Source organism: Erinaceus europaeus, chromosome 2 (assembly GCF_950295315.1).
Source record: "Erinaceus europaeus chromosome 2, mEriEur2.1, whole genome shotgun sequence".
NCBI lineage: Eukaryota > Metazoa > Chordata > Mammalia > Eulipotyphla > Erinaceidae > Erinaceus > Erinaceus europaeus.
This window is the reverse complement of record NC_080163.1, coordinates 151,833,161-151,856,655: the sequence shown is the minus strand read 5'-3', so window position 1 is coordinate 151,856,655 and position 23,495 is coordinate 151,833,161. Positions and strand designations below refer to the sequence as shown.

The following is a 23,495-nucleotide window of genomic DNA, read 5'->3' as shown; positions in this document are numbered from 1 at the left end:
GCTGTTGTCTTCTGTGTCTCTGTCATTGCTGCTCTGTGACTTTTTTATTTACTCCCTTTCATTTTAGTGGCATTTTGAGGAGCAGGTAGGTCCTTGTGGATGGTGACATGTGCAGTCAATCAGATCTTTTTGTTTGTTTGTTTACCAGAGCACTGATCAGCTCTGGCTTATGAAGGTGCAGGGGATTGAACCTGGGACTTTGTGGAGCCTCAGGCATGAGAGTGTCTTTGTATAATCATAATGCTATCTGAACCCTCTTATTTAAAATTTTTTTTTTAAAACTTTTTTTTTAAGTACTTTTTTTATATTTATTTCATTTATTTTTTCCCTTGTTTTATTGTTGAAGTTATTATTGTTGTTGTTGTTGTTGGATAGGACAGAGAGAAATGGAGAGAGGGAGGGGAAGACAGAGAGGAGGAGAGAAAGATAGACACCTGCAGACCTGCTTCACCGCCTGTGAAGCGACTCCCCTGCAGGTGGGGAGCCGGGGTTCGAACTGGGATTCTTATGCCGGTCTTTGTGCTTTGCGCCACCTGTGCTTAGCCCGCTGTACTACAGCCCGACTCCCTAAAAAATTTTTAAGTATTTACTTATTCTTTTTTGTTGCCTTTGTTGTCTTATTGTTGTTGTTGTTATTTATGTTGTTGTTGGATAGGACAGAGAGAAATGGAGAGAGGAGGGGAAGACAGAGAGGGGGAGAGAAAGATAGACACCTGCAGACCTGCTTCACTGCCTGTGAAGTGACTCCCCTGCAGGTGGGGAGCCGGGGGCTCGAACCGGGATCCTTATGCTGGCCTTTGTGCTTTGCATTGTAAGTCAACCTTTAATGGGGGCTCGAACCTGGATCCTTACGCCAGTCCTTGTGCTTTGTGCCATGTGCACTTAACCCGTTGCACCACCACCCAGCCCCCTCACTTTGTTTTTTAAATTAAATCTTTTAAAAATAGATTTACTTATTTGTTAGTGGATAGAGACAGAAATTGAGAGGAGTAGGGGAGATTGAGAGGGAGAGAGAGAGAGAGACACCTGTAGCCTTGCTTCTCCACTGTGAAGCGACTCCCCTGCAGGTGGGGAGCTGGGGGCTCAAACCGGGATCCTTCTGCAGGTCCTTGCGCTTTGCGCCACGTGCACTTAACCCGCTGCGCTACCGCCCAACTCCCTCATTTTTTAAAAGAAAGGCTGACTCATTAATTAGTGAGAGAGAAAAAGGAGTAGAGAGAGAACCAGACCATCACTCTGGCAGATGCAATGCCAGGGATTGAGTTCTGGTCTGAGTACTTTGGGGAACAACATTTTATCTACTGTGCCATCTCCTGTGCTGTTAGCAGTTTATTTTATTTTAATTTAATTTAATTTTATATTTTAGGTAGAGATAGAGAAGGCAGAGGTAGGTAGGTAGATAAGGAGGGAGCGGTGGAACAGGAGGAGAGGGAGAGAGAGAGAGAAAGAAAGAGAAAGAAACCACAGTACTGAAGCGACCTTCAATGCAGTGGGGGCCAGGCTCAAACCAAGGTCGGGCACATGGCAAAGCAGCACAATTGAGCTCCTTCACCAGCCCTTAGAAGAGTTCAGTTTAGTCACCATGCAGTTCTTTCACCATTCCTGCTCCACCCCGAGGCAGTTCATTTTAAATCCTAGGAAAGTGAAAGCAGAAGGAGACAAGAGTCTTGTCTAGAGTCACATGGTGGTTTAATGGCTGGCTGGACCTCTCTCAGTTGAGAGGAAACCACTGCAGGGCCCATTTTGGTGGGGGTGGGGCAAGGGCAGGGGGAAGATGTTCCAGGAAAAGTCAGGAAGAGCTGTTATCGGCAAATATTTCCTCCTCCCTAAAAATAAAAACATCTGATCATCAGAGGGAGAGAGAGAGAGAGAGAGAGAGAGAGAGAGAGAGAGGCAGCAAGCAAGGAGAGAGAATCAGAGCAGCACTCTGGCACATGTGATGCTGGGGTAGCCAACTCTGTACCTCATGCTTTTAAATCCAGGGCTGCTAACAGAGGTACCGCATGGCTCAGGAGATTCAGCTTCCAGCAGTCTTGAGGAACTCAAGCCTTTTACTCTCCGAGGCCCAGTCTCTTCCCCTGTGAGATGCAGGTGCTGTGAGACCCCCGAGTTGCTTTGGACCAGCTCCAGGAGGACGTATAGGTGCCGGAAGGCAGAGACCTCGCTGAGCCGGGCTGGGAGGAGACTGGTGTAGCACATGGAGCGCTGTGGGGCCCTTCTCCTCGGCTTGTGCCTCGTGGCCGCTCAGAGCAGGAAAGAAGGTGAGTAAGCTCTGCTGGACTGGGGCTCTCCAGCCCTGGGCCATAATGTACAAACAGAGCCCTGCACTGAGGGTGGTTGAAAGGCAGCCTGTGGGGCTCCTGGGGTGGCACCCACATTGACCCAGCAGGCTCAGCTGGTAGTAGGAGGGCCCTGGTGGAGTGGGTGAGTGTAGGGATTGCAGATTGGGGCTGCAGTGCAGACCTGACAGCTGTCACCGCCCCCACCCCACCCCCATGCACAGAGGTGTCCCAAGAGCCCCTGCAATGGATGAAGAAGATGGAGAGAGCAGTCATGCTCCGCAACAAAAAGCTTCTTTCTAATGAGTGAGTTCAGTGTCCCATTCTGCCCACTGTGAGTCAACTGGTCTACCTCCCCCTTTATTTCTCCAACACAAGGTGCCAGAACTCCTACTGTGTGTGTGTGTGTGTGTGTGTGTGTGTGTGTGTGTGTATGTTTGTGGTAGTGGTCTCCAGCGACAGTACCTCTAGTGGACTAATGCCAGGTCCTATACCCATGGATGCCATGAAATCAGTGGCAGGCTTGTAGGGCTCTGTGCCTTTTTTAAAGAAGAGATTCTCAGATTTGGACTGGGCTCCTCAGGGTCTGTGACCAAAAGAACAAGTGGCTCTGAAGGAGAGGCCAGTGCTGATGTCTGACTATGATATCCTTTACTCCGTTCTTCAGGGAACAGCCTAGAAGGCTCCCTGGAGGAGGTGTCAACAAATGGGGCACTTGAATAATCAGGTGGAGGGGATGAGTAGAATAGACATTAGAGTTCCATGGACTCTGTGGGCAGAAGTACAAAGACAGGTGATGGGGTGTGAGATGGGGGAACCATACTGTTCATCCCTGACCCTCTCACCCCACCCCTCCACCTGTGCTCTGACTACGTCTCACACCCTCAGGTTCATCAGAGGCCTAGAGTGGAGTCTGTTGAACACCACCTTCTCGGGTTCTAACCTCACCCTGCAGACGCTCAACATCCACAGCCTGGCCTTCAACTTGGACTGCAAATTCAGTGGTCTGACCCTGAGTGGCACCACTCCTCAGCAGCGTCTCCCGGGCATTGGTGGTGGGGGGCAGGTATGTATGTGGGGGGGGCACTGGTCAGGGCTGCCACTGAAGAAGCCATCTAGGGTTCTGGGCGTGGGCTTCCTTATCTTGCCTGGACTGTGAGTTGCCTCCTCTATAAACATGGCTGACGCCTTTCTTTATATGGTGTGTCCCGGGCAGCCTCCTCTTTCTGCTTTTGTAGATTGAGAGGGCTGGGGAGAGCATTGGGGAGTGGCTGGGGGTCCCCTGGGCTGCCAGGCTAGAGCTAGAGGGCTGGGATGCTTCATTCCCTGAGCCCCTGTTGGATGGTATAAACACCCCCAATTCAAGGTGGGAGCGGTCTGGGAGGAAGACCCATCCAGGGTTTTGGAGAGTCCGGTACGCAGTGCAGTCTGGGAGGAGCAGGTTCCATGGGGGACTCTGAGGGAGGAAGACTGGGTGTGGTCTGGTGGAGTGGGTGGGCGAGGGGACAATGGAGGCCTTGGGGTAGGTCTGGAGGTCTTAGCACTGGACTCAGGCTGTGCCCCCTCCCTGCCCAGCACACCATGCGTTTCCCTGCTGAGCTGACCCGAAAGCCCTGTAGGAAGCAGCTCAAGCAGCTGCGGCTCATCTGCATCTACTTTTTCTTCACCCACTTCTTCCAGGTGGGTGAGCCCTGGGCAAGGGCCCTCTAGACCCAGGCAGGCTGGTGCTGGGTCTATCCATATGCTGCCAGATGATGGTGGCAGTGGTGGTGGTGGTGGTGGTGGGGGCAAATGTGACCAGCCCTTGTGCAAGCTGAGCCAGCCACTGCCACTTGCTGGGCTTCAGTGTCAGCAGATAGGCAGGAATGTTCTAGTGAGAGCTGACAGACCTGCTCTAACCTGCCTCCCTGGCACCCTGGCACCATATGGGAGTGCCATAACACTGGGGAAAGCTCTGGTGATGTGGAATCTCCCCCATTCTCTCGGTCTCTCCCCTTGAATGAAAAAGTGGGCTGGGAGTGGTAAAATCATGCATGCCCAAGGCTCCACTCTCCACAAACAAATGCTCCACAAAAGCAAAGTATTTCACTATTAAAGCTAAATAACAGCCTGCAAGGTGGTACACTGGATAAAGCATTGAGCTCTCCAAGCATGAGATCCTGAGTTCCACTCTCAGCATTGCACATGCCAGAATGATGCATGGGTCCTTTCTCATAAACAAACAAGCAGATATATAAATAGAATAAACCAGCTGAATCTGTAAATGAGTAAGATCCATCAGGGTTGGAAGTTGTTGCCAAGTCCAGGAAGGCTTCTGGAGAACGTGCCTTTGAACTTGGTCTTTGAAAGTGACTTAGGATCATAGAGAGGTGGAGGGCACAGCTGGAATGTTCTAGATGAGAGGGGAGAGGTGAAGGTGGTGGGGACAGGGTCCCAGAAGAAGGGGACAGAGTGCAGAGGCTGGTGTCAGCTGTGCCTGGGGGAAGGGTTGGGGGTGGTTGGATTGGGCGAGCACTCAACCCTTTCTAAAGGTTCTTGGCGTCCCTCTGTCCACTCTCCTCTGCTGCCCTTCCAGAGTGACACCAAGGCTCTTCTGCTCAACAACTTGATTCTGGGGGCCCAGCTGGACCATGAACATGTGAAAAACCTCACAGACCCGATCGACATCAGCTTCTGGCACAATCAAAGTCTGGTATTGCTGGGGCACCCTGTTCCTGCCCAACCCTGCTCTCTGAGGGCCTTTCTGTTGAACATTGGTTTGACTGAATCTAGACTTGTGGGTTTCTTTTTCCCCTTCCTTCCTTCCTTCCTTCCTTCCTTCCTTCCTTCCTTCCTTCCTTCCTTCCTTCCTTCCTTTCTCTCCCCCACCTCTCTCATTTTTACCAGAGCTCAACTCTGGCTTCTGGTGGTACAGGAGATTGAACCTGAGACTTTGGAGCCTCAGACATGAGAGTCTTGCTCCTTTTCTTTTTCTCTTTTCCACCAGAGCACTGCTCAGCTTTGGCTTATAATGGTGCTGGGGATTGAACCAGGGGCATTGAAGTCTCAAGCACTAAAGTCTTATTGCATAATCTTTATGCTATCTGCCTATCTCTTATACCTGTGGATTAAAAAAAAAAGTCAATCACACTTTGTCAAAGAAATAAGAGACAGAAACTTTTACTCGTGGCATTAATCAGGATTCTGAGTTGCAAGTGACAGAAAGCTAACTCCAGCCAATTTACATCCATATGTGATGGCTTAGGCAAAGCAGATGTCCTGGCTGTGCTGGCTTCAGGTGTGGCTGGATCTAGGTGCTGCTATAATCCTGCCATGATATAGTCTCTTTTCACCTCAGCTCTGACTTTCTGCTTTGGCTTCCCCACTCTGTGGCAATATGGCAGTTAAAGGGCTGTGCTCAGGGGGAGGACTGTGTAGACTGGCCAGGCCTGGATGGCATGACCCAGGGACTGGGCTGGACTCTTCCATCACCCTATGCTGGGAGGACAGGCCCTCAAAAGGAGTGGAAATGCCAACCTGGAAGACAGGCTGTGTGTGTGGGGGGGACCAGCCCTGGAGCCTCTGCCCAGTCTGCTGCTGCCTCCCCATGTCTTTCCGGCTGAACTCACAGCCTGGCCAGCCTTCCCTGTCCTCCTTCCAGGTCTGACCTCTGCCATTCCCCCCACCTGGAAGTCTTTGCCCTTGCTTCTGTCAGAGTCCAGAGTGACCCCTCGAGGCTGTTTCTATGCTGTCTCTCTCCTCTTCTCCCCAACTCTGCACCCATGGAGTCTGGGGTTTGGGTTGTTTGTAGCTTAATCTGGACCATTGGCGTTCCCTGTGGTGGAGTGTGGAGGGTGGCGGGGTGGGGGTGGCGTTGGTGAGGTAGGGCTCCTGTCGTATAGGCCAGAGCTGGGCACTCCACTTTCTTCATTTCCCCATATCCTTGTGGCCTGGCAATTCATGAGCCCATTTGGCAGTTAGATAAACCAAGGCGCAGAGAAGCACTGCCATTTGCCCCAGCCCACTCAGACTTCATGGGGGATGAGGGAATCTCGGTTGGTCTGATGCCAAAGCCCAGCCAGTGGGGATAAAAGGTGCCATGGGATCACATCTGGCACCCACGATTTCCAGACTCCTCCCGCCCCATATCCTTTGGGTGCAGCTGATTTTGTTGCACTTTAGGAAAACTACAAGGCAACCTGCGTCTTCTGGAAGGAGGGAGTCAGCAAGCGTCACTGGGGGGTCTGGAGCCCTGAGGGCTGCCGCACTGAGCATCCCCTACCCTCCCAAGTGCTCTGCCGCTGCAGCCACCTCAGCTACTTTGCTGTTCTCATGGTAAGTGTCCATCGGGACTGGGCGGTAGTGCATTGGGTTAAGCACACACAGTACGAAGCACAAGGACCCATGCAAGGATTTGGGTTCGAGCCCCCGGCTCCCCACCTGCAGGAGGAAAGTCTCCCAAGTACTGAAGTAGGTTTGCAGGTGTCTTTCTCTCCCTCCTCTCTACCGTCCCTTCCTCTCTCAATTTCTCTCTGTCCTAGCCAATAAAAAACGGAAAAAAATGGCCTCCAGGAGCAGTGGCTTTGTAGTGCCGGCACTGAGCCCCAGTGATAACCCTGGAGGCAAAGTAAAAGAAAATCAAATAAAAAAATAAGTGTCCATCTAGTCTGCAGGAAGCTGGGCAGAGCAGCAGAGGGCACCATGTCCAGGACAGAGCTACAAGGGATAGAAAACCCAACTCAAATGGGCTAGTGAAAAATAGAAACACATGGGCATGTGTTCCTTTAAAAGTTGAGATGGGCTTCAGGCATAGCCTGATCCAGGGTGTAGTAGCACCAAGGCAGGCTTCTGTTTCTGCCTATCGTTGCTTGCTTTGTGCAGCCCTGATCTCCCCCAGCAGGCTGTAATAGGACTGCAACAAGTTCTAGATTCAGTTCCTATGAGCCTTCACATCAGTAGAAAGAGAGCTTCATTTACCCCGGCGTGGCCCACCAGAGTCTTGGGATAAAGTCTCACTGGTCAAGGAGGTCCCACATACCCAAGGCTTAACTAGCTAGGTGGGCAGGAGGAGTGAGGGCTCTCAGGCTGCACCTGTCCACACACAGCGGGAGAAGTGTGTGTGGGTCACCATGTGTAGAAAGAGAAGGGAGATTCTCAGAGAGGAGAGGAGATGGGCTGGGAGCCAAGGTCTTGGCAGGTGCCTCTCCCTGACCTGGGGTGTGTGTGTGTGTGGGGGGGGGGTACCTCCACGATGATGTTGCTCCCGCCTCTGGCCTCCCACCTCCCACAGCAGCTGTCCCCAACCCGCGCAGAGCTGCTGGAGCCTCTCACCTACATCAGCATCGTGGGCTGCAGCATCTCCACCGTGGCCTCCCTGCTTACCCTGCTGATGCACTTCTGGGCCAGGTACCCACTCAGGGCAGCAGCACAGGCTGCTCCTCCCTCCCTCTCTCCCTCTCCCCAGGGTGGGCTGCCTGGCCCTGTCTCAGTGTGTGTGTGTGTGTGTGTGTGTGTGTGTGTGTGTAGGGGGGTGAGGCGGGGGCCCTGCCAGGGTGAGGTCCTCAGGCCAAAGAGGACTGTGCCACCCCGCTGCCCCGCCCCCCCCCCCCCCACTCCCACAGGAAGCAGAGCGACCCGGTCGCCCCCATCCACATGAACCTGCAGGCCTCCCTGCTGCTCCTGAACTTGGCCTTCTTGCTGAGCCCCATGCTGGCCACGCCGTCAGTGCCCCGGCCCTTGTGCTCGGCGCTGGCGGCCACGCTGCACTGCGCGCTGCTCAGCTGCTTCTCCTGGATGGCCATAGAGGGCTTCAACCTCTACCTGCTGCTCGGCCGTGTCTACAACATCTACGTGCGCCGATATGTGCTCAAACTCTGTGCTGTGGGCTGGGGTAGGCTCTCACCCCTCCTCTCCCTGAGTCAGGTCTAAGCCTGAGGGTTTCCCCCTCCTGCCTTATCTTACCCTCCTCCTCACCTCAGTGACGCTGGCCCCCCACTCTTCTGGGCATGCAATACCACATTATATATTACAATTCCTCTAACTACTTAAAAAATTTATTTTCCCTTTTGTTGCCCATGTTTTTTATTGTTGTAGTTATTATTGTTGTTGTTAGATAGGACAGAAAGAAATGGAAAGAAGACAGAGGGGGAGAGAAAGTTAGACACCTGCAGACCTGCTTCACTACCTGTGAAGCGACTCCCTTGCAGGTGGGGAGCCAGGGTCTCAAACCGGGATCCTTAAGCTGGTCTTTGAGCCTGGTGCCACGTGCACTTAACCCGCTACGCTACCGCCCGACTCCCTAACTTATTTTTATTTTATTCTATATTTTATTTTATGTTATTTTTTGCCTCCAGGGTTATTACTGGGGCTCAGTGCCTGCACCATGAATCTACTGCTCCTGGAGGACATTTTTCTCCCCTTTTGTTGCCCTTGTTGTTGTAGCCTTGTGGTTATTATTGTTGTCGTTCGTTGTTGGATAGGACAGAGAGAAATGGAGAGAGGAGGGGAAGACAGAGAGAGAAGAGAGAAAGATAGACACCTGCAGACTTGTTTCACTGCCTGTGAAGTGACTCCCCTGCAGGTAGGAGCCGGTGGCTCAAACCCAGATCCTTACGCAAGTCCTTGCACTTTGTGCCATGTGCGCTTAACCCACTGCGCTACCGCCCGATCCCCTTTATTTTTTATTTTTAAAATTATCTTTATTTATTGTATAGAGACAGCCAGAAATCTAGAGGGAAGGGGGTGGTAGAGAGGGAGAGAGACAAACACCTGTAGTCCTGCTTCACCACTCACAAAGCCTTCCCCCCTGTAGGTGGGGGCTGGGAGCTCGAACCCAGGTCCTTGCATATTGTAACCTGTGTGTTCAATCAGGTGCACCACCACCCATTCCCCCATAATTGCTTTTACAACTATATATCTTATTTATTTATTTTGTAATTGAGAGAGAAGGGAGAGATAGATAGACACCTGCAGTCCTGCTTCACCACTTGTGAAGCTTTCCCTCTGCAGGTAGGGACCAGGGCCTTGAACATGGCAGTGTGTGTGTGTGTGTGTGTGTGTGTGTGTGTTCAACTGGGTGTGCCACCACCAGGCCTCCTTGTCATCACTTCTTTTTAAAAAATTTTTAAAAAATATTTATTTATTTTCCCTTTTGTTGCCCTTGTTTTTTATTGTTGTTGTAGTTATTGTTGTTATTGATGTCATTGTTCTTAGATAGGACAGAGAAATGGAGAGAGGAGGGGAAAACAGAGAGGAGGAGAGAGAAAGACAGACACCTGCAAACCTACTTCACTGCCGGTGAAGCAACTCCCCTGCAGGTGGAGAGCCAGGGGCTTGAACCGGGATCCTTATGCCAGTTGTTATACGCTTAACCCACTGTGCTACTGCCCGACTCCCTTGTCATCACTTCTAACAGCAACACCTCCATTAACACCACATGAAGAATACTACCACCTCTCCCTCCCTGCCTTCATCACCAATCACCTCCACCACCTCTCCCTTCATTACCACCTCCACTACCATTTTCTCACCATCGCCTCTCCAACTCCCGCTGTAAATAACCATCAAACTTCTGCCACATCTCCCTTCAGAACCACGTGGCATCATTGCTACCAGATCTGTCTCCACCATCAACTCCACCACCCACTCCTTCCACACCATCATCACCTCCCCACATCTATCCTCACTGTCACCATCTTCCCTAGATCCACCTTCATGGGTGCCATCACATATCCATCCATCTGCACAACATCATCCCCTCCACCTCCACCCACACCCTCGGCACCTCACTACCAACACCCTCAAAACCACCATCACCTCAATCCCCATATTCCTTTAGCACCACCTGCCACCACCTTTTCCTCCACCATCAGTACTTCTGACACCACCACACCCTCTAGCACACCTACCTTCAGCACCACCATCACCTCTTCCATAACCTCTACATTCAGCACCACCGTCAACTCTTCCATAACCTCTACCTTCAGCACCACCATCACCACTTCCATCACCTCTAACTTCAGCACCACCATCACCTCTACATAACTTCTACCTTCAGCACTACCATCACCTCTTCCATAACCTCTACCATCAGGGCCACCATCACCTCTTCCATAACCTCTACCTTCAGGACCACCATCACCTCTTCCATAACCTCTACCTTCAGTACCACCATCACCTCTTCCATAATCTCTCACTTCAGCACCACCATCACCTCTTCCATAACCTCTACCTTTAGCATCACCATCACCTCTTCCATAACCTCTACCTTCAGGGCCACCATCACCTCTTCCATAGCCGCTACCTTCAGGGCCACGATCACCTCTTCCATAACCTCTACCTTCAAGGCCACTATCACCTCGTCCATAACCTCTACCTTCAGCGTCACCATAACCTCTTCCATAGCCTCTATCTTCAGGGCCACCATCACCTCTTCCATAATCTCTACCTTCAGGGCCACCATCACCTCTTCCATAGCCTCTACCTTCAGGGCCACCATCACCTCTACCTTCAGGGCCACCATCACCTCTTCCATAGCCTCTACCGTCAGGGCCACTATCACCTCTTCCATAACCTATACCTTCAGCACCACCATCACCTCTTTCATAACCTCTACCGTCAGGGCCACCATCACCTCTTCCATAACCTCTACCTTCAGCAATACCATCACCTCTTCCATAATCTCTACCTTCAGCACCACCGTAACCTCTTCCATAACATCTACCTTCAGCACTACCATCACCTCTTCCATAACCTCTAGCTTCAGCACCACCATCACCTGTTCCATAACCTCTACCTTCAGAGCCACCATCACCTAAACCCTAACCTCTTCCATAACCTCTACTTTCAGCACCACCATCACTTCTTCCATAACTTCTACCTTCAGCACCACCATCACCTCTTCCATAACCTCTACCTTCAGGGCCACCATCACCTCTTCCATAACCTCTACCTTCAGGGCCACCATCACCTTTTCCATAACCTCTACCTTCAGGGCCACCATCACCTCTTCCATAAACTCTACCTTCAGCACCACCGTAACCTCTTCCATAACCTCTATCTTCAGCACTACCATCAGCTCTTCCATAACCTCTACCTTCAGCACTACCATCACCTCTTCCATAACATCTACCTTCAGGACCACCATCACCTCTTACATAACCTCTACCTTAAGCACCACCATCATGTCTTCCATAACCTCTACCTTCAGCACCACCATCACCTCTTACATAACTTCTACCTTCAGCATCACCATCACCTTTTCCATAACCTCTACCTTCAGGACCACAGCCTCTACCTTCAGCACCACCATCACCTCTTCCATAACCTCTAACTTCAGGGCCACCATCACCTCTTCCATAACCTCTACCTTCAGCACCACCATCACCTCTTACATAACCTCTACCTTCAGCACCACCATCACCTCTTCCATAGCCTCTACCTTCGGGCCACCATCATTGCTTCCATCACCTCTACCTTTAGGGCTACCATCACCTCTTCCATAACCTCTACCTTCAGTGCCACCATCACCTCTTCCATAACCTCTACCTTCAGCACCACCATCACCTCTTACATAACCTCTACCTTCAGCACCACCATCACCTCTTCCATAGCCTCTACCTTCAGGCCACCATCATTGCTTCCATCACCTCTACCTTTAGGGCCACCATCACCTCTTTCATAACCTCTACCTTCAGCACCACCATCACCTCTTCCATAACCTCTACCTTCAGGGCCACCATCACCTCTTTCATAACCTCTACCTTCAGTGCCACCATCACCTCTTCCATAACCTCTAACTTCAGGGCCACCATCACCTCTTCCATAACTTCTACCTTCAGCACCACCATCAACTCTTACATAACCTCTGTCTTCAGGGCCACCATCACCTTTTCCATAACCTCTACCTTCAGCACCACCATCACCTCTTCCATAGCCTCTACCTTCAGGGTCACCATCACCTCTTCCATAACCTCTACCTTCAGCACCACCATCACCTCTTCCATAACCTCTACCTTCAGGGTCACCATCACTTCTTTCATAGCCTCTACCTTCAGGGCCACCATCACCTCTTCCATAGCCTCTACCTTCAGGGCAACCATCACCTCTTCCATAACCATACCTTCAGCACCACTATCACCTCTTTCATAACCTCTACCTTCAGGGCCACCATCACCTCTTCCATAGCCTCTACCTTCAGGGCCACCATCACCTCTTCCATAACCTCTACCTTCAGCACCACCATCACCTCTTCCATAACCTCTACCTTCAGCACCACTATCACCTCTTCCATAGCCTCTACCTTCAGCACCACCATCACCTCTTCCATAACCAATACCTTCAGCACCACCATCACCTCTTCCATAACCTCTACCTTCAGGTTCACCATCACCTCTTCCATAACCTCTACCTTCAGGTTCACCATCACCTCTTCCATAACCTCTACCTTCAGCACCACCATCACCTCTTCCATAACCTCTACCTTCAGCACCACCATCACCTCTTCCATAACCTCTACCTTCAGGGCCACCATCACCTCTTTCATAACCTCTACCTTCAGGGCCACCATAACCTGTACCTTCAGGGCCTCCATCACCTCTTCCATAACCTCTGCCTTCAGGGCCACCATCACCTCTTCCATAACTTCTGCTTTCAGGGCCACCATCACCTCTTCCATAACCTCTACCTTCAGCACTACCATCACTTCCACCATCTGTATGTCCAGTACCACCCCTCCACCCCCTCCTTTATCTCTACCCCTCCATCCTTACCGTCACCCCCTCACCTTTGTCTTTATCACCCTCACTTCACTCTTCATTATCTGTTTCCTCCCCTGTCCCTCAGCCCTTTGTCCCTTTACCTCCAGACACCACCTGTCCTATATCACCACTACAACCGCCACCTCCACTCCCCCGCCTTATGGCACCTTGTTCTCTTGTCACTGTGGGGAACAGTCTCCTGAGAGCCCTGAGCTGATGGCTCAGAAGCCTGAGCAGGGCAGCAGGGAACTCAGAGCAGGCTCGTTCAGCCCATCCCACCCCAGAGGGTTCTGTTCAGCAGCCCCAGGACTTATAGTCACCTGCCTCTGAGGTCTCTGTGCTGTTCCTCAGGGATCCCGGTGTTCCTTGTGCTGTTCCTCCTGGCCATCAAAAGCTCCGTGTATGGCCCCCAAAACATCACCTTCTCTAACAGCCAAGGAAGTGGCTCCCGGAACATGTCCATGTGAGTGTTTTCCTTGGCTCTGGTGGGAGGGCCACGGGGGACCCGGATAGTGTATCCAGTGGGCAGGGAAGGGTTCTTTGATTTAGCTGGGACACTTCTTGGGGAGGAAGATTTTGCCATACCCATTTGGCTGAGTCCCCAGCATGGGGGTGTGTGTTCAGGTAGCTTCAGGAATCCCAGGCACTGACTCTGAGGCCCCCCTGGAAACCCCTGTGCTAGGGTGTGGACCCCTGTCTGTTTGGGGCCTGTCCTGCCAGTACCCAGCCTGTTCCTGACTGCTCTCTTTCAGGTCTTCCTCCTGGCCTCAGCCTGGACAGCCTCCAAACACTTGTGGAGAACAGGCTCAGCCTCTTTCTGTGCTCTAGGACATTTTTTTTTCTTTTGATAATGTGCTTCCAGCAGCCAACCTAGGGAGAATAGTTTATGAAGCACTTCATGTGTCCTCTGGCCCTTCCTCTACTGCAAGAGGTCTCCAGCACAGGACTGTCAGCTTTGTGTGTCAGCCTGTCTCTGTATCCTCCCTTCCTTCTTCTTTCCCTTCTTTCCTTCCCCCTTCCCTCCTTCCTTCCTTTCTCCTTCTCCTTCTCCTCCTCCTCCTCTGCCTTCTCCTTTTTTTGTCTCCAGGGTTGGCACTGGGACTCAGTCCCAGCACTACGAATCCACTACTGGTGGCCATTTTTTTCCCCCATTTTATTGGATAGGACAGGGAGAAATTGAGAGAGGAAGGGGAAATAGAGAGGGAGACCTGCTTCACCACCTGTGAAGTGACCTCCCCCCACACACATGTGGGGAGTTGGGGGCTTGAACCTGGGTCCTTGCACTTTGTACTATGTGCGCTTAACCAAGTGCTCCACTGCCTGCCCTCCCTTTCCTTCCGTTTTTCTTTTCTTTCCTCCCTTCCTCCCTTCCTTCTCTTTCTCTCTCTCTTCCTCTCTTTCTTTCTTTCATCATTGGGTCTTTACCATTCTACTCAGACTTTTTCAGATAGAAAGAAAGAGACAGAGACAGATAGATGGGAAGTGTGGGAAAGACACCCCAGCATAGTGGGGGCCAGGCTTGAACCTGTGTTATATGAATGACAATGCAGAAACACTGCCCAGGTGAGCTGACTGGTTGACCCCATTAGCCTGTCTCCGCTGCACAAGAAGTGGTTGCCATTGTCCTCCTCACTGTAGGGAAACAGAGGCAGGGCAGTTGAAGAAGCCTGCCTAGGAGACCAATGGCAGAGGTCAGTGGTAGAGCTGGAAGTTGGTGATGTGCAGGCTGGTTCCAGAGACTGACCCCAACCACTGCCCCTTCCGGCCCCCAGGACAAGAGAACTCGGCATAGAGAGGAGCGCAGCTGGGTTAGTCTTCCCACAGTGACAGTCAGCTTGGTTGCTCAGAAGAGAGGTGATGTAGGACTCCTTTTTTTTTTTTTTTTGACAAGCACTGCTGCAGTGATTTCTGTTTTTAGAAAATGAGAGATAGTGCTGACCTGGTGTGGCTCTGCACATGGGTTCTGAGGCAGGAGAAAATGAGAGAGAGAAAGGGGGGGGAGGAGAGAGAGACAGCACAGCATTGTTTCACTGTTCATGAAGCTTCCTCATTGCACAGTGTTCCCATGTGGTGGCTGGGGGTTCAAATTCAGGACTTTGAACATCGTAAAGTGTGCACTCTACCAAGTGAGCTATCTCCCTGCTCCTATGAGCTTCATTAAAAAAAATTCTACATATGTGGTCCAGGAGGTGGCACCGTGGATAAAGCATTGGACTCTCAAGCTTGAGGTCCTGAGTTCAGTCCCCGGCAACACATGTTCCAGAGTGATGTCTCGTTCTTTCTCTCTCCTCCTATATTTCTCATTAATAAATAAATAAAATTTAAAAAATTCTACATATAAATGGGGATCATATAGTATTTGTCAGACTTTGGCTTATTTCAACTTGCATAATGTTTTCGACACCCACCAGTCTTGTTGCAAATGACAAAATTCCCTTTTTCCACGGCCAAATCACATTCTGTTGCCTATATACCATATTTAATCTTCACTCATCCACCTAAGACCACTAAGCTTCTTTCCATGGTCACAATAAAGCTGCAATGAACTTTTATTTTTAATTTATGTTTTAGTTTTCTCTTAATTCCCAGAATGGAATTGCTGGATCATGTGGCAGTTCAGTATCGTTTTATTATGAGGAAAGTTCTTACGCTTTTCCACACTGGCTATGCTAATTTCCATTCCCACCAGCAGTGCACAAGGGCTCCCTTTCTTCCACACACTTTCCAGCATTTCTCTCTTATGTTTAAGAAAAAAATTTTGTGTGTGTGTGTGTGTGTCGCCACTGAGACTTCATTGTTCCAGGCAGATTTTTTTCTTTTCTTTTTCTTTTAAAATAGTTTATTTATTTTGGATAGACAGAAATTGAGAGGGAAGGGGTAGGTAGATATGGGGTGGACACACACACATACACACACACACACACACACACACACACACACACACACACACACACTCACTCCTGAAGCACTGCTTCTTCTCATGAAGCTTCCCCCCTGCAGATGGGCACTAGGGAGCTTGAACCCGAGTCTTTGTGTACTATAATGTGTGCATACTACCACACATTATACCACCCAGCCTTTCTTTTGTCTTTTTGACACTAGCCATTCTTGCTGGTGTGAGGTGACATGTTTGTGTCCTCTTAGACACAAAAAAGCAATTTAATGACCCCCTTGACAGTTACCCAGATCCCTGCTGGCAGGCCTCTAGATTGATGGAGAGGTGCCTGCCAGGCTGTTAGCTTCCAGTAAGAAAGAGTGCTCCCTGGCTATGCTCATCCAACTGGGGAAGCCAGGATGCAATGCCCAAGCGCTGCTGTAGCCGTGGGAGCCTATAGTGGGAAAAGACTTAACGCTTGAGGCTCTGAGGTCCTAGTTTCAATCCACAGCAGCACCCTAAGCAGTGCTGAGCAGTGTCCTGCTCAAACATGGCTTCCTCAGCCCTGAGCTGCACCGATGTTGACGCTTTGCTCTCCCCACAGGTGCTGGGTGCGGGACTCCACAGTGCACGCCGTCCTGGTCTTGGGCTACGGTGGCCTCACGTGCTTCTTCAACCTGGGGGTGCTGGTGTGGGTGCTGTGGGTGCTGCACAGGCTGCGGGCTCGGGATCGGGCACAGGAGCAGACACTGGGCTCTCGGCCCTGGAGGGATGTGGGCACCGTGCTGGGCCTCACTGTGCTGCTAGGCACCACCTGGGGCCTGGGATTCTTCTCCTTTGGGGACTTTCTGGAGCCCCAGCTCTTCCTCTTCACCATCTTCAACTCGCTCCACGGTAGGCCCCAAGACGGTGGGGGACGGGGCAAGTTGGGGGATGGTTGGGATGACATCTTCCTATAAGAGGGACGGCCTACTCTGCGGCAGGCACTTTCTGGACTGGTAGTGGGCAGCCCTCTTGTCTCTCTGACCACCCCAGTAAGGGGGTCTGAGGCTTTCTCCTGGGCCCTGGGGAGACCCCACATGGCTCCCATGACAGGCCCTTGTTCTACAGGTTTCTTCCTTTTCCTGTGGTTCTGCTTCCGGTGGAGTCGCTCAGAGGCCAAGGCTGAGGCTGAGATGGAGACATTCAGCTCCACCAAAACAACGAGATAGCCTGGACCACCTGACGTGGACCTTCCAGCTCACCTGGCTGCTGCAGCCCAGACCTAATAGCTTTTTTCAGAGGTGCCCTGTGGAGTGGCTTCCCCAAGCCCTGAGGTCTCATTACAGGGCTAGACTGTGGGTCTGTTTAGCTGTGGGCCTGTCATTTCTCACTAACTCAGGGATTCCACATCTGTGTTGGTGGGGCATGTGCTCTGGTACTGCCTCAGGCTGAATAAGGTCTGGGAGGAAGAGGGCCACGGTGGCTGGGGGAGTCTCACACTGGCCTGGCCCCATCACCTCCAGCTGCCTGCCTGCTGCAGGAGGGGTCATATGTGGTCAGTCTGCCACAGAAGACACTGCCTTAGGAAGGCTCAGGCAGCACTCTGGCTGGGGACACCCCCAGCTCTGGGTATAGAGGCCCACCTGGTATCTGAGACCACATGGGTTCATCTAAGCCTCAGACTTGTTTTGCCTTAATCCTGTGAAGAATGTTGACTCCTCTGGCACACCAGGTAGCACACACATAATTCTATGTGCAAGCATCCGGGTTCATACCCCTGGTCTCTACCTGTAGGGAGGAAGGTTCATTAACAACGAAGCAGGTCTGCAGGTCTCATTCTCTCTTAAACTTTATTTATTTTATGTTATAGAACAGAGAAGTTTAAGGGGAGGGGGAGGGAGAGAGAGAGAGAGACAGAGACAGACAGAGACCTGAAGTCCTGCTTTACCACTCATGAAACTATCCCCCTGCAGGTGAGGACCAGGGGCTTGAACCCAGGTCCTTGTGCATGGTAATACATGCACTTAACAAGATGTACCACCACCCCGCTCCCCTTTTTATCTTCCTCTCCCCTTTCAATTACTCTCTGTCTCTATCAAAAAGAAAAAATGGGGGGATGACTAGCAGGAGCAGTGGCAATAAAAAAACCCCAAAGAAAGAATGAAAAAGAAAGAAAAAAAACCACGTTGACCCTCCTTCTAAGCCCTTCGTCTACCCTCCCCAGAGGCCCCTCTTCTGCTTGCAGGACCCCTATAACCCGTTAGACCTGATGACCCCAGTGTGGCAGAGGACTGCTGCTTTCCCCTCTACCTGAGCCAGCTGGACCCGGTGCTCCGGTGCTGATGATGGCTGATGGGTAGGACTGGATTTTCTCTGGTCAAAGTGAGGGTGTGGTGCCCTTGACCTACCTCTCAGAGCAAGAGGAGACAATTCCTGATGTCAGCGCCTTCCCCAGGCTGCACACTAGGTGGCGCTATTTGCCCCATGCGCAGAGACTATCACCTCCAAAAGTTGGGCTGGAAATACTGTCTTTGCCCATGACCTCATCACACAACGGAGGTGGGGGGTGGGGGGGAGCAGGGGCCATGAGTGAATGACATGCGGAGCCGGCTGTGGGCACTGCGGAGGGCTCCAGGCACCTTGTAGTGATTCTGAACTGCCACGGGAGGGAGTTAATGCTGGACCTCTGTGCTTCTAGGTGGGGAGCAGGCGCTGTCTGTCCATTTCTCCAGGCAAACAGCCTTTCCATGGATGGTGCATGGTGGGCTCTGGTGCCGGCTTGTTTGGACTCAAATGCCACTTGCTAGCTTTGACTGAGGACAAGCCACTTCCCATCTGGAAAACAGGATACTCGCTGAGGTGGGGTATAGCAAAATAGGAGTACTCTTTTAAAAATGAGTTAAGATAGTCCATCAGAAGGTTCAGCTCAGAGTCAGTACCCCATATAGGGGCATTGCTGTTGCTATTAGTGTTTTGTGATTTTGTCACTAGAGTCAGAGGCTGGCCATTCACACCCCCAGGTCCAGCACTTGGACAGCTAGGTACACCCTGCTGCCCCTCAACTTTGTTACCTCCTCCACCCACTTTCCCCAGAGTGACCTGTGCCCCAGCCTTGCTGGCCTTTTGCCTTTTAGGAATATCTGTCACTTGATTCAAGTCACCAGGTTGCTGCTCATGTCCTCAGCCCTCCATTACCGTTCTAAGTTCCCACTGGCTCACTGAATCATGCTTTTACCAGGGCGCTTTCTCACTTGGACTCCAAGAAGACCCACCCCCCATGAGACCCTCCCTGGCTCCCTGGCTTCCACCTAAGCTTGAGCTGTCCCAGGCAACTCAAGCATTGGGGTGGGTCTCCATGCTTGGGGTGGGGTGGGGTGGGGGTGCTGGGACCACAGGAACCCCAGGCCCTTTATCGGCAGCACCAGTGATTCAGGTTGGGTCTGTTGATGTGATCCCCCCAAACTCCAGCTCCCAACTCTGAGTCCTGTTTCTCAGCCTCTACCAAGCCCAGAGTGACCCAACTGCGGATGTGGCCACCATGACACGAGATGCATCTGTTGGTTCCAGGAAACAGCCCCAGGCATGTGGCCCTGGCTGGTTGGGGTCCAGACTCTGGGCAGGGACCACTTCCTGGAGAGGCTCCATATGGGGTGAAGGTGCACGTCAGGGATACCTCTCCTCCTGGTGGGGTCTGGGCCTGCCCAGGCCCTGAGAAGATGGGGTGATAGAGTCTGGAGGCCACTTTTTAGGACCACAGACAAGAGGTCTCTGTGTGTGTGGTGGGTGGGGCAGGTTGTTGAGAGCAGATTTGGCAGATGAAATACTGGGAGTCCGTTGTGGGGGCCTTATACGTAAAGCGATTCATAGTTTATCTGAAAGTCAAGTGTAGCTGGGCACCTTATAGGTCTCCATCTTTTTAAAGATGTATTTATTTGGGGTCTGGGCAGTGGTGCACCTGGTTGAATGCACTCATTCATTGCAGTACACAAGGATCTAAATTCAAGCCTCTGGTCCTAACTTGCAGGGGCAAGCTTCGTGAGCAATGAAGCAGTGCTGCAGGTGTCTTTCTGTCTCTCCCCCTCCTCCGTCTCCCCTCCCTCTTGGTTTATCTCTCTCTATCCAAAATAAATAAAATCTTACAAAAAAGTAGACAAAAAAATTCACTTATTGAGAAAGAAGATAATGATTCTGGGACTTGAACCCTGAGCCTTACATAGTTAAATCCTATGCTCTACCTATGAGCCATCTTTGCAAGATCTCCCCCCTCCTCCCTTTTCAGACTTATTGCATATGAGGTAGAGTTTCACAAGAGGGAGAGAGGGGAGGGGGAGGGAGAGAGAGACAGAGAGAGAAAGACAGAGAGAGAGAAGCCAGAGCATTACTGCAGTTCAGGTGGCATTGGGGATTGAACCAGGAACCTCTGATGTTCTTTCTGTGCCTGTTTGTGCAAGATCTCCATGTCCCTTTTTTCTTTTGCCTCATCTGGCAGCTCTGTTGAAAGGCAGTGTTAACCCAGGTGTCTGATGTATCACACTTTACCCTTCAAATCAACCCAGCTGTGTTGACTGGAAGTTCTCTGCCCCCTGAGTTAGCCCTGCTAACTAGTTAGTCCTCAGACTCAGTGTGGGACTTTGCCCACCCCTGTGCAGCCAAAGTCACCCCCAGGACCCCTGATCCACCACCATCCACTCTGCCCCCATCAGTCCTTCTCACAGACTTCCCTCCCTCCCCATGCCAGGCCCAGCTGCCCTCGATCCAAAAGGCTTTGTTTGCTTGTTCTGTTGAAACCCTCCCACACTCTCTCCTCCCTCCTTTCCAGGCTCCAAATAGAGCTTATTCCTGTTCCCCCTCTCCAGCCCCCCACCCCACCTTCCTCGCCCTCCTCTACCTTTGCGGTGAGCTGCTCTGGCTTCCTGAACTGGTTCTTTCTGGTCTTAGTCCTTGACACCATGTATGTCTCCTGTTTGCTTGGAGAACTGTCCTGAGGCATCTTTAAGATCCCAGCTTTGGAGGTGGGTGGGGTGGTGGAAGCATCATCCATAGTAGCTCCACAGACTTTCATGCCTAAGGCACCGGAAGTCCCAAGTTCAATTCTAGGCACCATCAGAAGCCAGAGTTGAGTACTATGCTGGTGAAAACAACAACAACAATAATAATAGCACTTTCTTATATTTAAAATATATGTCTATCTCAGTTTGTACCCTCCCTGCCACCCTTAACCTCTGGATGTTTGGACCAAAGAGCCACCTTGGGCCCACACCCTGACCCAGGATGGGGCAGCCTCCTGGCTCTACACCCCTGCCCTTCCCCCACAACAGCAGCTGTTCCTCTCTTTCACAGCTGCCTCAGCTGCCAGACCCGGGACACTGTGGCGACAGGTGCAGTGCCTCCTTGTACAGTCATCCATCCACTGACCATATCACGTTGTCACATTCTAGTGGGGACAGGTGCCACCCAGCCAGGCATGAACAGATGACCCTAGTGCCACAGGTGGAGAACTAAGGAGGGCTCGGGTTTCAGCAGAGGGGGGACTGACTGGCCTGAATTATCTGTCTGTCTGTAAGGAGGGCCAATCCCAAGGCCCTCAGCCAAGGGAGGTTTTGGGGTTTTGTTTGTCTCCAGGTTTATCACTGGGGTTTGGTGCCTACACTATGTATCCACTGCTCCTGGTGTCCATCTTTTTCCCATTGTTGTTGCTGTTGTTGTTGGATAGGACAGAGAGAAATTGAGACAAGAGGGGAGGACAGAAAGGGGGAGAGGAAGAGAGATACCTGCTGACTTGCTTCACTGCTGGGGGCTCTAACCAGGATCCTTGTGCTTCGCACTGTGTGCATTTAACCCAGTGCTCTATCCTCTCAGCACCCCCCCCCCCCCGAAGGTTTTTTTCTGGTGGGGAGAGTGGCTTGGGGAAGAGCTGAGGACAGAAGGGTGGGAAGTGGGGCCTGTTCTGAGCAAAGGCTCTGGAGAGAGGTGAGCTGGTCCTGGGCCCAGGACCCAACTGGGTGGGGAGCAGGCTCAGTAGAGGGAAGCTTCCCTGGTAGCTCAGGAGGGGCCTCTCACTCTCTGCCCCCACCCCCCGTAAAGTCAAGTGATCTGCTCAAATCAAAACTGACCCGTGAATGTTAGCTCCCACGAGTGCAGTAGTTAAAAGTGTTGAACTTACAAGTTTGATTCTCCAGCATCACAGACTACAGTCCGATGCTCTGGTTCTCTCTAAGTTTATCTCCATTAGTAAATCAATAAATCTTAATGATCAATAAAGAAATAGGGTCCATGATCTTGGATGGAGCTTGAAAAATTCATGTTAAGTGAAATAAGTCAGAAACAGAAGGATGAATATGGGATGATCTCACTCTCAGGCAGAAGCTGAAAAACAAGATCAGAAAAGAAAACACAAGTAGAACCTGAACTGGAATTGGTGTATTGCACCAAAGTAAAAGACTCTGGGTGGTTGGGTGGGGAGAATACAGGTCCTTCAGAGGACCTAGTGGGGGTTGTACTGTTATATGGAAAACTGAGAAATGTTATGCATGTACAGACTATTGTACTTACTGTCAAACGTAAAACATTAATTCCCCAATAAAGAAATTAAAATAAAAAGAAATAGGGTCCAAGTGCTTGTGCAACTGGCAATGTACATATGTCACAATGATCAAAAGACCCGGGTTCAAGCTTGCAGTCCTCACCTGCGGGGGTCCTCACCTTCACCAGTGGCTGAGCAGTGCTGCAGTTCTCTATCTCTCTCTGTTTCTCCCTGTCTCCCCCTTCCCTCTCAATTTCTCTTTGCTTCTATCCAAAATCTATAAAATAGAAAAGAAGTAAAGGACATAATGATAAAGATGAACATAGAAAACCAATAGGATGGGCAGGGGAGATAGCATAATGGTTATGCAAACAGACTCATGCTTGAGGCTCCTAGGTCCTAAATTCAATCCCTTATACCACAAGCCAGATCTGAGCAGTGCTCTGGTAAACACACACACACACACACACACACACACACACACACACACACACACACACACACACACACCAAAACCATTAGAAGTAGAGAGATATGGGGAGGGGGGCGCAAAATGTGTGGAAATTCTAGTAACAAAAGATTTAATTTTTGAAATCTAAAAATCAGTGGATAGTCAACAGGTTGATTGAGAGTGAGCCACTTGTATGTGAAGAAAGTAGCAAAGAGAAGCAAAGAAATGGACATTATGAAAGAGAGATGAAGAGCTAGAGAACTGAACAGGAAGATCTTATATTTTGGGATGCCAGAAAAAAGAATTCAAAGGGAGTAGAGAAAAGGTAGCGTTTGAAGACATGAGACAAATATTTTTCTAGCAGGATGAAAAACATATCCAGAGAACCAGGAAGCACAAAGTGTTTTATGCGTTCCCATAAATAAAAGGAAGCAGTATGCTTACAAACACTGGCTGGAACTGCAGTTTGCCAAAGGCAGAGAGCTGTTGAGAGCAGTCGGAGAGAAAAGGCAGGACCTCTTGCTGGAGAGTCCAGGACTTTAGCCAGTGCAGTACTTCCCGGCCTGCTAATGACCTCCCCCCTCCTTTTTTAATGGAATTCTTTCAGAGTCCCATCTGGGCTATCATATTATATACTAAGTCACAGTGC

The 23,495-nt window shown here is 50.9% G+C and overlaps 1 protein-coding gene across 4 annotated transcripts; it reads left to right on the top strand.

Annotated features, from left to right (window-relative positions):
• The first annotated feature begins 1,299 nt into the window (after positions 1 to 1,299).
• On the top strand, positions 1,300 to 22,641 carry ADGRG5 (adhesion G protein-coupled receptor G5). Of its 4 annotated transcripts, none has more exons than XR_009548288.1 (12): positions 1,302 to 2,261; positions 2,504 to 2,585; positions 3,168 to 3,345; positions 3,855 to 3,959; positions 4,855 to 4,971; positions 6,441 to 6,593; positions 7,549 to 7,664; positions 7,880 to 8,148; positions 13,367 to 13,478; positions 16,495 to 16,784; positions 17,001 to 18,228; positions 18,571 to 22,641. XR_009548288.1 is itself a non-coding variant. In XM_060185488.1 (11 exons), exons 1-11 carry the CDS (start codon positions 2,198 to 2,200, stop codon positions 17,099 to 17,101), a joined length of 1,584 nt encoding a protein of 527 aa, XP_060041471.1. In that variant the 5' UTR covers positions 1,300 to 2,197; the 3' UTR covers positions 17,102 to 22,641. The 4 variants fall into 4 exon arrangements, 2 of the variants coding, with proteins under 2 accessions (XP_060041471.1, XP_007520191.1); XR_009548289.1 differs by having other exon boundaries at positions 17,001 to 18,731; positions 19,368 to 22,641; XM_060185488.1 differs by having other exon boundaries at positions 1,300 to 2,261; positions 7,552 to 7,664; positions 17,001 to 22,641.
• Positions 22,642 to 23,495: the final 854 nt, after the last annotated feature.

Bases quoted from the DNA above. Each gene is read 5' to 3' on its own strand.
- ADGRG5 (XM_007520129.2), top strand. From the start codon at position 2,198: ATGGAGCGCTGTGGGGCCCTTCTCCTCGGCTTGTGCCTCGTGGCCGCT. The intron at 2,586-3,167 runs GTGAGTTCAGTG...TCACACCCTCAG, and splicing joins AAAAAGCTTCTTTCTAATGA to GTTCATCAGAGGCCTAGAGT. The intron at 6,594-7,548 runs GTAAGTGTCCAT...CACCTCCCACAG, and splicing joins GCTACTTTGCTGTTCTCATG to CAGCTGTCCCCAACCCGCGC.